The sequence below is a fragment of the Manihot esculenta genome, chromosome 7 (assembly GCF_001659605.2).
Source record: "Manihot esculenta cultivar AM560-2 chromosome 7, M.esculenta_v8, whole genome shotgun sequence".
Taxonomy (NCBI): Eukaryota; Viridiplantae; Streptophyta; class Magnoliopsida; order Malpighiales; family Euphorbiaceae; genus Manihot; species Manihot esculenta.
In genome coordinates, this window is record NC_035167.2 from 29,304,879 (window position 1) to 29,317,002 (window position 12,124).

At 36.1% G+C, this 12,124-nt stretch overlaps 1 protein-coding gene across 2 annotated transcripts; it reads left to right on the forward strand.

The window, feature by feature from the left end:
• The first annotated feature begins 5,875 nt into the window (after positions 1–5,875).
• Positions 5,876–12,124, forward strand: LOC110619296 (malate dehydrogenase [NADP], chloroplastic). 2 transcript variants are annotated; one of them, XM_021762649.2, is made up of 15 exons: positions 5,876–6,240; positions 6,314–6,407; positions 6,648–6,734; positions 6,914–6,998; positions 7,906–8,087; positions 8,167–8,237; positions 8,347–8,437; positions 8,532–8,606; positions 8,687–8,788; positions 8,880–9,002; positions 9,244–9,312; positions 9,418–9,486; positions 10,131–10,184; positions 10,594–10,671; positions 12,108–12,124. In XM_021762649.2, exons 1-14 carry the CDS (start codon positions 6,083–6,085, stop codon positions 10,645–10,647), a joined length of 1,314 nt encoding a protein of 437 aa, XP_021618341.1. In that variant the 5' UTR covers positions 5,876–6,082; the 3' UTR covers positions 10,648–10,671; positions 12,108–12,124. The 2 variants fall into 2 exon arrangements, with proteins under 2 accessions (XP_021618341.1, XP_021618339.1); XM_021762647.2 differs by lacking the exon at positions 12,108–12,124 and having other exon boundaries at positions 10,594–10,787.

Genomic DNA, 12,124 nt, shown 5'->3' on the forward strand with positions numbered 1-12,124 from the left:
CGATAAACACTGGACTGAAACGACAGACTGACACTGCCACTGATGGGTCACATCTAGGTCCACTGACCCAGAGAGGATACTCTAACTCAGAACTGATCAAACCCAATCGCTCTATGGCTCTCGAAGCAATAAAGGAATGAGAAGCACCGGGGTCCATCAAAGCATACACATCTGAACACCCAATGATGAGATTACCTGACACCACTGTGTTCGACGTGTTAGCCTCCTCCTGTGTCACTGTGAAAATCCGTGCTGGGGCTACCAGATTTCCACCTCGGGAACCTGCTGCTGAAGTAGAGGCTACCCCTCTCCCTCTACCTCTGCCACTAGTCTGAGGCATGACTGGAGCTGCTGGCCGTACAACTGGCTGTACCACACTGCCTGAACTCATCTGCTGGGATGGTGCAAAAGTCATCTGCGGACAATCCCGAGCAATATGCCCTTCCTGTCCACATCGAAAACAAGCTGTAGATCCCAACCGACAAACTCCTCCATGTGGTTTTCCGCATCGTCTGCAGACTGGAGCTGTGCCAGAGCTTGAGCCACTACCTATTCCCAGTCCTGACTTGACTTTACTCCAGAACTTACTCTTTGTTCCTTTTGCTCTATCCCATCTTTTACTACTTGGTGTGGGGGCTTTAGAACCCGAAGCCTGTGCCTTTGACTGTTTCTGAATATTGGCACTAGCTTCCATTTTCCTGGCTGCGTCTACTATGGTATGAAAACTCTCCTTTTCTGCTGGAAGAATCAAGGAAGCATACCTGGGATGCAGTCTCATAGTATATCTCCTTGCTTTCTTCTGATCAGTATCATAGGCTTGACCCACATACTGAAGCAGATCCAGGAACTTATCTGTGAATTCATCAACACTCATCTCATCTGTTTGTCTCAACTGTTCAAATTCAATTACTTTCATCTCCCTCGAACTATCAGGAAAAGCCCACCCTGCAAACTCATTGGCGAACTCTCCCCATGACATGCTGTCCATTCTAGGCTCCACATAATTCTTAAACCATTCTCTGGCTTTCTTGCATTTTAATGTGAAACCTGCCATCTCAATGGCTCTCCTATCATCTGCTCCCAATTCACTGGTTATCATCCTAACTGCTCTGAGGTAATCAAATGGATCATCTCCCGTGTTGTATTTAGGAGCATCCAATTTCAAGTACTCCGTCATTTGGACTTTACCTCCAGATGAGCTAGGTTCATGTCTGTCAACAACAGGGGCTACTGGTTCTGGTGGTAGTACTGGTTCATTTGGCTCTAGGTGTGCTGCACTTGGATGGGTAGGGGAAGAGGGATACATAGGATATGGTGGATAGTAAGGATAAGGCATATAAGGCATATAAGGAGGATATGACACAAAACTCGAGTACTCCGACATACCTCCCATCGGATACTCTGGATAGCCAAAACCTGAGGTCTGAGCACCTCCCTGCGACTCTCCCATACCTTCCTCAAAACTGCCTATACCCATGCTGTCATCTCTAGACTGATCAATCTCCATAGCTTCCCTCCTTTCCTCTGATCTTCCTCCCCTAGCTGTTCCTCTTCTGCTCTCATCGACAGACCTTCTAGGGTCTATTGACGTACCTTCCCTGCTAGATCTCTGAGACCTTGCCCTTGGCAATGCAGGAGGACGAGCAGCTGGTCTCTCATTCTCTGGTGGGACTCCAGTCAATCGAGCTGATCGACGAGTTCCTCGCATCTTTAATCTAGAAACACAACATATAACATACCACTTTAGCACATAAACATCACATATCAATCATACACATACAACACTCATGGCATATCATAACAGATAGGACTCAAGACCTTATCCTAGTGGACATGATTTCCTATTGTGCTTGACCACTTCTAACCTGTCTGAGCCCAACACTGTCTCTATAGGTCCGATCATGTGAACCTAGGGCTCTGATACCAATCTGTAATGACCCCAAAATGGACCGTCACCGGCGCTAGGATTCAGGTCGGCTTAAGGCCGCCAGAACCCGTAGCAAGCCTGCTATACTCTCTGTGTACCTGTAAACCTCATACATGATCATACATTTTCTGTGAAAATAAAACTCTTTTCTGAACCAGGGCTTAACCTGTGCATGCACTATCTCTGTACTCTGTACTCATGTACTCTGTACTCTGTATCCCTGACTAGAGCTTGCTCTAGATGGGTTAACTCATACCTGTTAAGCCTGGTTTTCACATACAGGAAAACATACATACATATACAGATCATGTACAAAACATACATCACTAGGTCAAGCAACAACTATTACATCTCTTCAATATTACATGTCCACTCTAAGCTATTACAGATCTCTTTACTCTTCCTGTACTCTGCTGGACTGTCCCTGTACACTGTACACTGAACCTGCAAAACTGGGGTTAAGGGAGTGGGATGAGCTCTATAGCCCAGTGAGTAGAACAGTAAAACATCTCAGTAAAATATGATCTCATGGAATGCACCATATCACAGACAAGCCACATCAAGAGTAAACCTGTCACCACATAGTCCCAGTATCTCTGTGCCAGGGCGTAGAATCGAGCACCTGGTCTTCCTGTCATATATGTATATGTGTATATAACACCTCTGTACTTACCATTGCCAGGGCGTAGTCAAAGGCTCCTGGACTTTGCTATACCTGCCAGGGCGTAGTCAAAGGCTCCTGGACTTCGCTATACCTGCCAGGGCGTAGTCAAAGGCTCCTAGACTTCGCTATACCTGCCAGGGCGTAGTCAAAGGCTCCTGGACTTCCTGTCTGAGACTATTGGATCATTCAGCATTCACTCACATCACCAAATAACGATGAAATGCAACATATTCGTGAATACTAATGCAATCAACCTATGGCATAAACATGATGCATGAGATATGCTAAAAGCAGTTTGTGGTTCAATTAAAAGTCATAAGTTTAGTTCCACTCACCTCTGGCTATCTGGACTGACTGACTCTGCAGGCTCTGAACCTCTGGAGCAGTACTCACTGCTGCTCTCTCTGGTTCCTCTGGTCTGTACCTATACAGATAGACTCAAATGAGGGACCAAACAAGCGTAGAAATAACTCTCTTAAACTTCCCCAAGAATCCCCTTAAACTCACTCAACTATCCATGCAAAGCATGCAAAAGAAAACTGGACAGGACACGTTCGGCGGCAGGTTCGGCGGCCGAATGTCCTCTCCAGAGACGAAACTCAAGCACCTTCGGCGGCACCTTCGGCGGCCGAATCCCCCAAACAGAGCCGAACATGCAAAAACACTCGGGGGCAAGCTGTGGCAACCAAGCCACCATGCAGGAGGTTCGGCGGCCGCATGAACTTTCGGCTGCCGAACCTGAGTTCATCCAGAACTCAGCTTCAACGGCAAACCATCTTCTCCTTCCCTTCAACTTCTCAAACCATGCAAACTTCACATGGTAACAGGGGTCCCAACTATCTACTAACCCCAAACAACAAATCAAACATAACACAGAAACATGTATACATGCATAAATCATCAAAACTACCATGAATAACCTAAGCATGCATCTCTTTCCTTTAACCCCCATAAAACCTCAGAAAACATATAAACAGGTTTTAGATCTTCCCTTACCTCTATAAACAGGAAGATGCACGTACTGAACAAGGGAAACGGATCAACTTCTCTTCAAACTCTCAAAACCCCAAAACCGTAGCTTGAGTTCTCTCAACTTTCAACACCTTTGCAAACACCTCAACCTTCGGTGTGATCAACCAAAACATGTACAGATGAGTCATAAGAGACGTGGCCTATTCCATGGCAAAAATCTGAGGCCAACATCTGTCAAAATACATGACTCAGCTGACTAGCCAACTCAGCTTCGGCTGCCCAAGCGCATGCAAACACCATGCAACATTCGGGGGCCGAACTTACCTTCGGAAGCCAAACCTTGAGCACTTTCGGCGGCCGAACTTATCTTCGGCGGCCGAACTTGGCTCCTCTGCCTTGGTTCATTTCAACTCAAAACTTGGTTCCATTTACCTGTAACACAATAACCCACACAACATTCATGAGAAACTCATATCTCCTACCCTCTAGAGGATTCCGACGTCCCGGAGTCCACCGGACGACAAGAATTCCGGTGCCGGACTCTAGCCGGGTATTACAAACCCCACACAATTTGGTTTGTTAGTTAGAATTGAATCTTTCTAATTCTTAATACTATTGATAAATTAAATCCAATAGACAGTTTTTGAGGTATTGTTGAATATAGTTAATTAGCGAATATTTTCTAATTAATTTATACCAAATGAGAGATTCATTGAGAGATGCGTCTCTCATAACTAAAATCAATTTATTGAAATAAATACAGATATTTTTACTTCAATTATCAATTCTCACAATTGAAATAGATTTTATATTTATTTGTTTTCACCATTTTATTTTTATTGTTTGTCTTTACTTATTAATCGGAGATTTTTTAATATCAATTTTTATGGAGTCGATCCTATTCACTTTATACATAATTTATATTTATTAGATTTAAATATTTTATTTTTTTTAATTTCGACACCCATCAATTTTTCTTTTAAAATAACTTATTTTTTATTATTTAATTTTAATTTAAAAAGTAAAATATATTTATAAATTTATATAGATAAATTTTAATAAAATTTTAAAATGTAAAAAATATATTTTTTAAATATTTTAATTTTTTAATTAAAAAATATTTTTTATTAATTAATTTTTTAAAATATTTTAAATATAAAAATTATTTCTAAAAAAAATATTTTTTCCAAATAAATAGAGGCGATTGAGGTTGAATAGATTTGGAATGTCATGATTTATATGTTAAAGATTTTTTTTTTTTCATACTTTTAATATAGAAATGAAAATTTCACCAATAATCAATTTTGTTCAGATATGATATTAATTCAAACAAATAAAAAAAATTATTTTTTTTTTAAAAAAAATGTAAGTATGATATTGACGGGCATAAGAGTTTGGAACATCATTGAGTTAAATCAATAGAAAAATCAAGACAGTGATACTCTCTCAAAGCAAATCAAACAAGAATTAATCCTCCTCGCTCTCTGGGATTTAAAGTTGAATTAGCCCACCAAATTCGCCGTTCTAATTAAAACCATTTTAAAAAAATAAAGGAATATAAATAATATTTTTTAACATTTATAAATTTAGTGTAGGTAAATATGAGAAATTTTAAATTTTATTTTTTTAATTATTATTTAAAAAATTATCTTTTTAATAAAATTTGTATAATTTATGAATTTATATGAGAATAAATTTAATAATTATTATATTAAATAATTACATTTAAATTTATAAGTTTATTAAATATATTTTCAATCTATATATAAATATTAATGTAATAATTATTAAATATATTTTTATATGTAATTAAATTTATATTAATTTTTTAAAATAAAAAATAAAAATTTGTGATTCACACACTTAATTTGGTGATAGATATATTTAAATAAATTTAAGAGATCTCATTATTAATCTTTCAAATTTCCTATTTCCATTTCAAAAGAAAAAAAATATATATCAACAAACCCACCAAAGATGGTATATAAAAGAAAATTTTTCTGAAGTATATTTTATTAAAGAAAATAATTTCTCTTCCACCATTTAATTGCAGTATTAAAAAAGAAAAAATAGTTCAATGAAATTAGTAAAATTCTTAAAATTTATATAATATATTTCCCTTTTAAAATTTTTATTTTTTTAAATATCAATCTTCGTTTAGTAACTTTCCTGTATATTCCGTACCACTATAAAATGAATAATAATAATAAAAAAAAAGTTCAGAAAGCAAACAGAGGCTTTAAGGTATATGAAATGGTAGAGAAATAGATTATATGGTTCATATAAAATTGACACGTATCTTACGGTGTAGCCTTAAAATAGTATTATTTGAAACGAGTCCTCTGCTCTCCACACCTCTCCCTCCATGGCCAGCACTTCGTCTTCTGCTTTAACCAGAAGACCTTCGTTCTTCTCTTTTGCTGCCCTTTCTTTATCTTCGTCACAGCTTGGTAATAATTAGGTCTCTCTCTCTCTCTCGCTCTTGCGTGAGTACCAAGTAGTTGCATGCATCTGCTGCCATGGCGGTGGCAGAGCTAACATCTCCTACACCTGCATACACCCACACCGCCTCTCATCTCCGCTCTTTTTCCCAGCTCTCGCTTTCTTCTACCCATCTCTCTCTTCCCTTCCGCCGCTCCTTTCGACCTCGAAACACTGTCATCACTTGCTCTGTAAAGTGAGTTTTTTTTTAATAATTCTATTCTTGGCCAAGATATAAGCAATTTATTTATTTAAATGTTGTTTTGCAGTCAAGTTCAAGCCCCAGTTTCAGTACAGACCCGACAGCCCAAGGAAAAGTCTGATTGCTTTGGTGTTTTCTGCCTAACATATGATCTCAAATCTGTATGTACCTCATACCCTTTATTCTATAATATCAAAAAATCATCCCTGTTTCAATTTTATAGATTTTATTGGTTGCTTTAGTTGATAATATTCTGTTCTTCTGATATTTCATATAATGGGAAATTTCTATTTTCCTTAATTGTCTGCCTCCTAAATTGTCATGTCTAACAATCCCATATAATTCTTTCACTCTTTTTATGGTAAATCACTTTTTTTTTCTTGGTTTGAACGAGGTCACAGGAACAGGAGACAAAATCATGGAAGAAACTAATTAAGATAGCAGTTTCTGGTGCTGCTGGGATGATATCTAATCACCTACTCTTTAAAGTAAGGTCTTCTTTTTTCTAATTCAGTAAAGCTCTTGTGTTCAGAACATGCTAGGATGTCCATCCTTCTCTTATTATTATTCTTTTTTGAATTGTCAATACAAATGTTATTGTTATTTATCAATGAGAACTGCTGTATTTGTAACTGTTTAGATCAGTAAACTTGTGTTATTCTTGCAGCTTGCATCTGGGGAGGTTTTTGGCCCAGATCAGCCAATTGCATTAAAACTATTGGGATCTGAAAGATCATTTCAAGCTCTTGAAGGTATATGTTTTGAATTTAATTGATGTAATATTCCCATTGGCAAGTAGCAGTTAATCTAATAGACATACTAATGCAGCTTTCCCAAATTAAGAAGTGTTCATGGAGCTTTACATGGAGAGATGAAAACAAAAATGATTGAAATAAATACATATTTAAGCTGGTTATGAAACCTATCCATAAGTAAGATAAGTGTAATTCTAATTCAAAACCCAGGTTGCATTTAACTATATTTACAACTAAGAATATTTGTTTCTATTCACTTTTGTTAATTATGTGGCTTGAATTCTGGTTATGTTTTCTTATGGGCTGAATTGTGATTTGTCCCGAAAAGTTCCGTGTTTCAACCCCAATTGTATAGAAAATGGGAATCAGTGCTGGAGGGTATGAATATTTTTTTTTTTCCTTGCCCTGTATGATGTGAGATTTCGAGAAATACATTGAGTTAGGGTTAGGGTTGTAAGAGCATCAAATCACATTAAATTTCTTGTGTCTTTTCTTTTTTCTATTTTTCTATGATTGAGATTCATCATATCACATTAAATTTCTCGTGTCTTTTCTCTTTTTCTAATATTGTGATCGAGAGTGTGTGCCTAGTATTTTGCATTTGTTTTAACAACTCTGTTATCCTATATTTTTTAACCTTGTACAAAATTCATTATCGGCAAATCTTGAAGTGGTTAACTTCTATTGCATTGAATTTGGAAATTTCTTAGTTAAGAAATTGAATTGATTACAAGCAATTTAACATCTTACATATCATAGGAATATTCAATTTTTTTTTTCTAGAAAAAAAGCCCCTCTTTTAGAGTAATCAATGATGCATTGTCTTCAAGTTGAAAAGTTTAATATTTTTTCAGAGTAAAAAACTCAGATTTCTCCCTACTCTTCAAAATCATTATGGATTCAGGAGTTGCAATGGAACTTGAGGATTCCTTGTATCCTTTGTTGAGGGAGGTGAGCATTGGAGTAAATCCTTATGAAGTGTTTGAAGATGTTGAATGGGCTTTGTTGGTTGGAGCAAAGCCCCGAGGGCCTGGCATGGAACGATCCAACTTACTAGATATCAACGGGCAGATTTTTGCTGAGCAGGTAACATTCATAGTCCCATCTCATTATCTAATTTTATCCATTTGAGAGTGAATTGTAGTCTTGTTTCTAAATGTAATAGGGAAAAGCTCTAAATGCTGTTGCATCTCGCAACGTCAAGGTGATAGTCGTGGGCAACCCTTGTAACACCAAGTAAGGATTATAAGTTATTGTCAACTTTCATAAACTGTTTTTGCCTGAAACCTAGCTTATGCAATTCCTTTGAGGAGGCTCATTAGGATCTTATTCGTTTGTCGTGCAGTTCTTTAATTTGTTTGAAAAATGCTCCAAATATACCTGCAAAAAATTTTCATGCTTTGACTAGGCTAGATGAGAATAGGGCAAAATGCCAGGTGATAAATCTCTTCAATTTTGCTTCTCATTGAGCCATAATAAATAATATTGTGACAAGAAGCCAATACTTTAACTTGATAGTTGTTGGTTTAGCTTGCCTTGAAAGCAGGTGTTTTTTATGATAAAGTGTCGAACATGACTATCTGGGGAAATCACTCAACCACTCAGGTGTGGTATTCTGTTGGAAGAGTATCTGTAGATTAAATTCTCCTGAACTTCTCTCTCAAAATTCTGACGATTTTCTACAGGTTCCAGATTTTCTGAATGCTAGAATAAATGGTTTACCTGTAAAAGAGGTTATCAAAGATCACAAATGGCTAGAAGAAGAGTTCACTGAGAAAATTCAGAAGGTAAATTTCATAAATGCATCAAAAGAAGTTGATATTTTATTTAACTAATCAACTTCAAATGTATGAAACATACTTAACCTTGTATTTGTAGAGAGGTGGAGTGCTTATTCAGAAATGGGGGCGATCATCAGCTGCATCTACTGCTGTGTCCGTCGTTGATGCTATAAAGTCTCTAGTAACCCCCACGCCTGAGGGTGACTGGTTTTCCTCTGGAGTAAGTTCGTTTCCAAATTAAAGAATTCAATGCAACTAAGAATTCAATTCAACATTTGAAATCACATAGTATGCTATAAACACACTTGGAAGAAAATTCTGGATGTATCCTATTAGGATAATCACGGTGTTCTCTGCAACTAAGATCAGCAAAGATTCCAGTGTTATTAAACAATGATGAACATTTTGATTTGTTAAAATTTGCTCCGTTTGTTAGTCTCATAGGTTAAATGCAAATCCAGGTTTACACTACTGGGAATCCTTATGGCATTGCAGAGGATTTAGTTTTCAGCATGCCTTGCAGATCAAAAGTAAGTTTTCTCTCATTACAATTTCTTTTTTCTTTTAGCAGTGTTTATTTGTTCATTTGGATATTCCATGGACCAACTCCGAAAAAAATAATTCCTAATTGGCAGGGAGATGGTGATTATGAACTCGTCAAAGATGTCGTATTTGACGATTACCTTCTAAAGAAAATAAGGAAGGTATGTATCTGAGCATATGGAATTGAAAAAATAATTCTTTAATTTTTAACATTTTAGAGAGTGATTTCAAATGTTGAATTGAATTCTAGTGTAAATTACTATTACTCCCTCGATTATGGTAAAATTGATTATTGTACTCTCCAAATACATGGTTTAGTCCATCACATTTGATTTTGTTAATTATTTAGTCCCTATGTTGATATTTGTCAATCTGACCATTAGTCAAAGGAATAAAAGATTATTATTGAGTGACAAAACTGGAAATACTGGTAAAGCCTTAGAGATCAAAACTTTTATAATAGCAAAAAATTAGACTGAAAGTGTGTATTATTAATGGCATAAGTCGGAGAAAAACAGAGACAAAAGTAGATGACAAATCAAAATTTCTGAGACTAACTAATATATTCTTTGAGGATCAAGTTATTAATTTTATTATAATTTAAGAACTAAATAGTAATTTTCTCTAAATTTCAACCTGAATGATCAACTCAAAAGATTGATGTATATGCACCAATGTATGGCTTGTAACGGCCAAACAAACACTGAAATTTCTCATGAAATGACTCAAATTCCGCAAAATTTCAACTTAGATACATGTATGGCCCAGAATTGACAAATGATTTGCTGCTTGTGTGAAATGTCAGACAGAAGCTGAGTTGCTAGCTGAGAAGAGGTGTGTAGCCCACCTTATTGGAGAGGTAAATGTCATGTTCTCATCATCTCCTGGCCCGAGCAGAAATATATTGAAGGGAAATTTACTATTTAGATCTTATGGTACAGGAAAACTCATTATTTGATCCCTCTATTTTGAGATTTTTTTTAAAAAAAATTTACTAATTAATCATTCAGTTAACTTTAGTTGTCAAGTGTTTTACTATTTAATCTTTACAGTATAGAAAACTCATTAATTAACTTTTATATTGAGAGCATTTCATATTTTTTTACAATCTGTAGAGACTAATGACTAGACGTTTTAAAATGTATTTTAATGTATTTTCAAAATTAAAAGACTAATCAGTGAGTTTTTATATACAATAGAGATCAAATAGTAATTTTTTCCGTCTGTCAAGATTAATAACTTAAAAACTGCATTTTTGCCCTCTTCAGGGTGCAGGTTTCTGTGATCTGCCAGGAGACACAATGCTTCCTGGAGAAATGTAATTAGATATGAGAATTATTCAGCAGGTAGTAGCAATTTGTGAATTTTAAGCCATGTAATCTATTTTTAGATTATGATCATCACTAGTGATATGGAATGGCTTTTGTATTATTTCTTGCAATATTCTTCATTTTGTTGCACATTCTACTATGTAATTTTAATATTTTATAGCCCTAATAATTTTAAAAAATCACACCAAAAGTTCAAGAGAATTTTAGACAAACAGTCTAGACTTTCCCATGAAATCTTTATATTCTCAATCAAATAAACAAATTTTAAAAACAATCCAAAGATCAAATGAGGTTTACTTTTTTGTTTTCTGTTAGCTTCCTGCTTTTCCAGGCTTTGAAGCAGCACCTGTGACCCCCTAAGTCGTTTGGAGAGAGTTTCTCTCTGTTTTTTTTCCTCTCTTCCTGAGGCAGTAAGCCTCTTCCTTGTCGGATTTGCGACCGTCCTTGCACGGGCAAGGGCAGCCTTCCCGTCCTTGCCCGAGTGTGGGCTGTCTTCTACCCCTCCCGAGTGAGGTGTATATATTTTTGTATTAGTTTTTTTATTTGTTTGGAGGTTTTCGCTGTGGTGAATTTGTGTGTAGAAGACTCTTTCCTGCCTTGTGTCCCTTGTTTGTGTGTTTGTTCGTTGTTGCAAGTGGGGTGGCCCCAAATCGGTGGTTGATGATTTTTTTTTTTCGGGTGCTAGGAGGGCAACGAACAACGTCTCTTCCCTCCCAAGTCTCGAGCTTCGGTGGCTGCCTTTCCCGGTTGTAGCAGTGGTGGTTTGGCAAGATTGAAGAAATTTGTTTTCCTTTCAATGTTGGCTAGTTTCTCTACTATTTCTTCCAGATCTGGGCCTGCAGGTGCTTACAAATACTTTCTCTTTCTTGGACAAGAAACAAAGATGGTTGAGGTTCCCTGTTTGGGAAGAGAGGCTGTTGCTGCTTTATGGGTCCTCTCCTTCTGATAGTCTGCTCAGTTTGCCTGAGTTATCTCCTCTCCTTGCGGTTCAGTTTGTCTTTTGGCCAGAGTGGCTATTGTTATGGAGGTCGGAGTTTGGTTAAGCCTCTAGGCGTTCTCTCGGCAAGCTGTTGCAGCTTCTCGGATCTGGACCCGGGTCATCTGTTTATCTAATAAATTATCTAAAAAGCAAATATTTAAACTTTTTATCTAATAAATTAGAAGAAATTAGTAAGAATAAAAAAAAAATTATAATATTTAGGATAATATTTGTAGGCAAAATTTTAAATCTTATATAATGTAACAAAGTCTTTTGATTTGTGATAATTGTGGTGAAATTATTAAATTGAATTTAAAAAAAATTAATAATAAATTATAATATAACTTCTAAAATTTTGCAAACATGTGCATATTATTCTTATTTGAATAAGTGTATTATGCAAATAAAATTAACATCATTTTTTAAATTAAATTGATATAGAACTTAATTATTTGTTTTGTTTGTTTTATAGGTACTTTTTGGTGTTTA

What these genes read in the sequence shown, in the direction of transcription:
- LOC110619296 (XM_021762649.2), top strand. Translation starts at nt 6,083, where the DNA reads ATGGCGGTGGCAGAGCTAACATCTCCTACACCTGCATACACCCACACC. An exon ending in GTCATCACTTGCTCTGTAAA is followed by an intron (nt 6,241 to 6,313) that starts GTGAGTTTTTTT and finishes GTTGTTTTGCAG; the next exon opens with TCAAGTTCAAGCCCCAGTTT. An exon ending in GAAATCACTCAACCACTCAG is followed by an intron (nt 8,607 to 8,686) that starts GTGTGGTATTCT and finishes GATTTTCTACAG; the next exon opens with GTTCCAGATTTTCTGAATGC.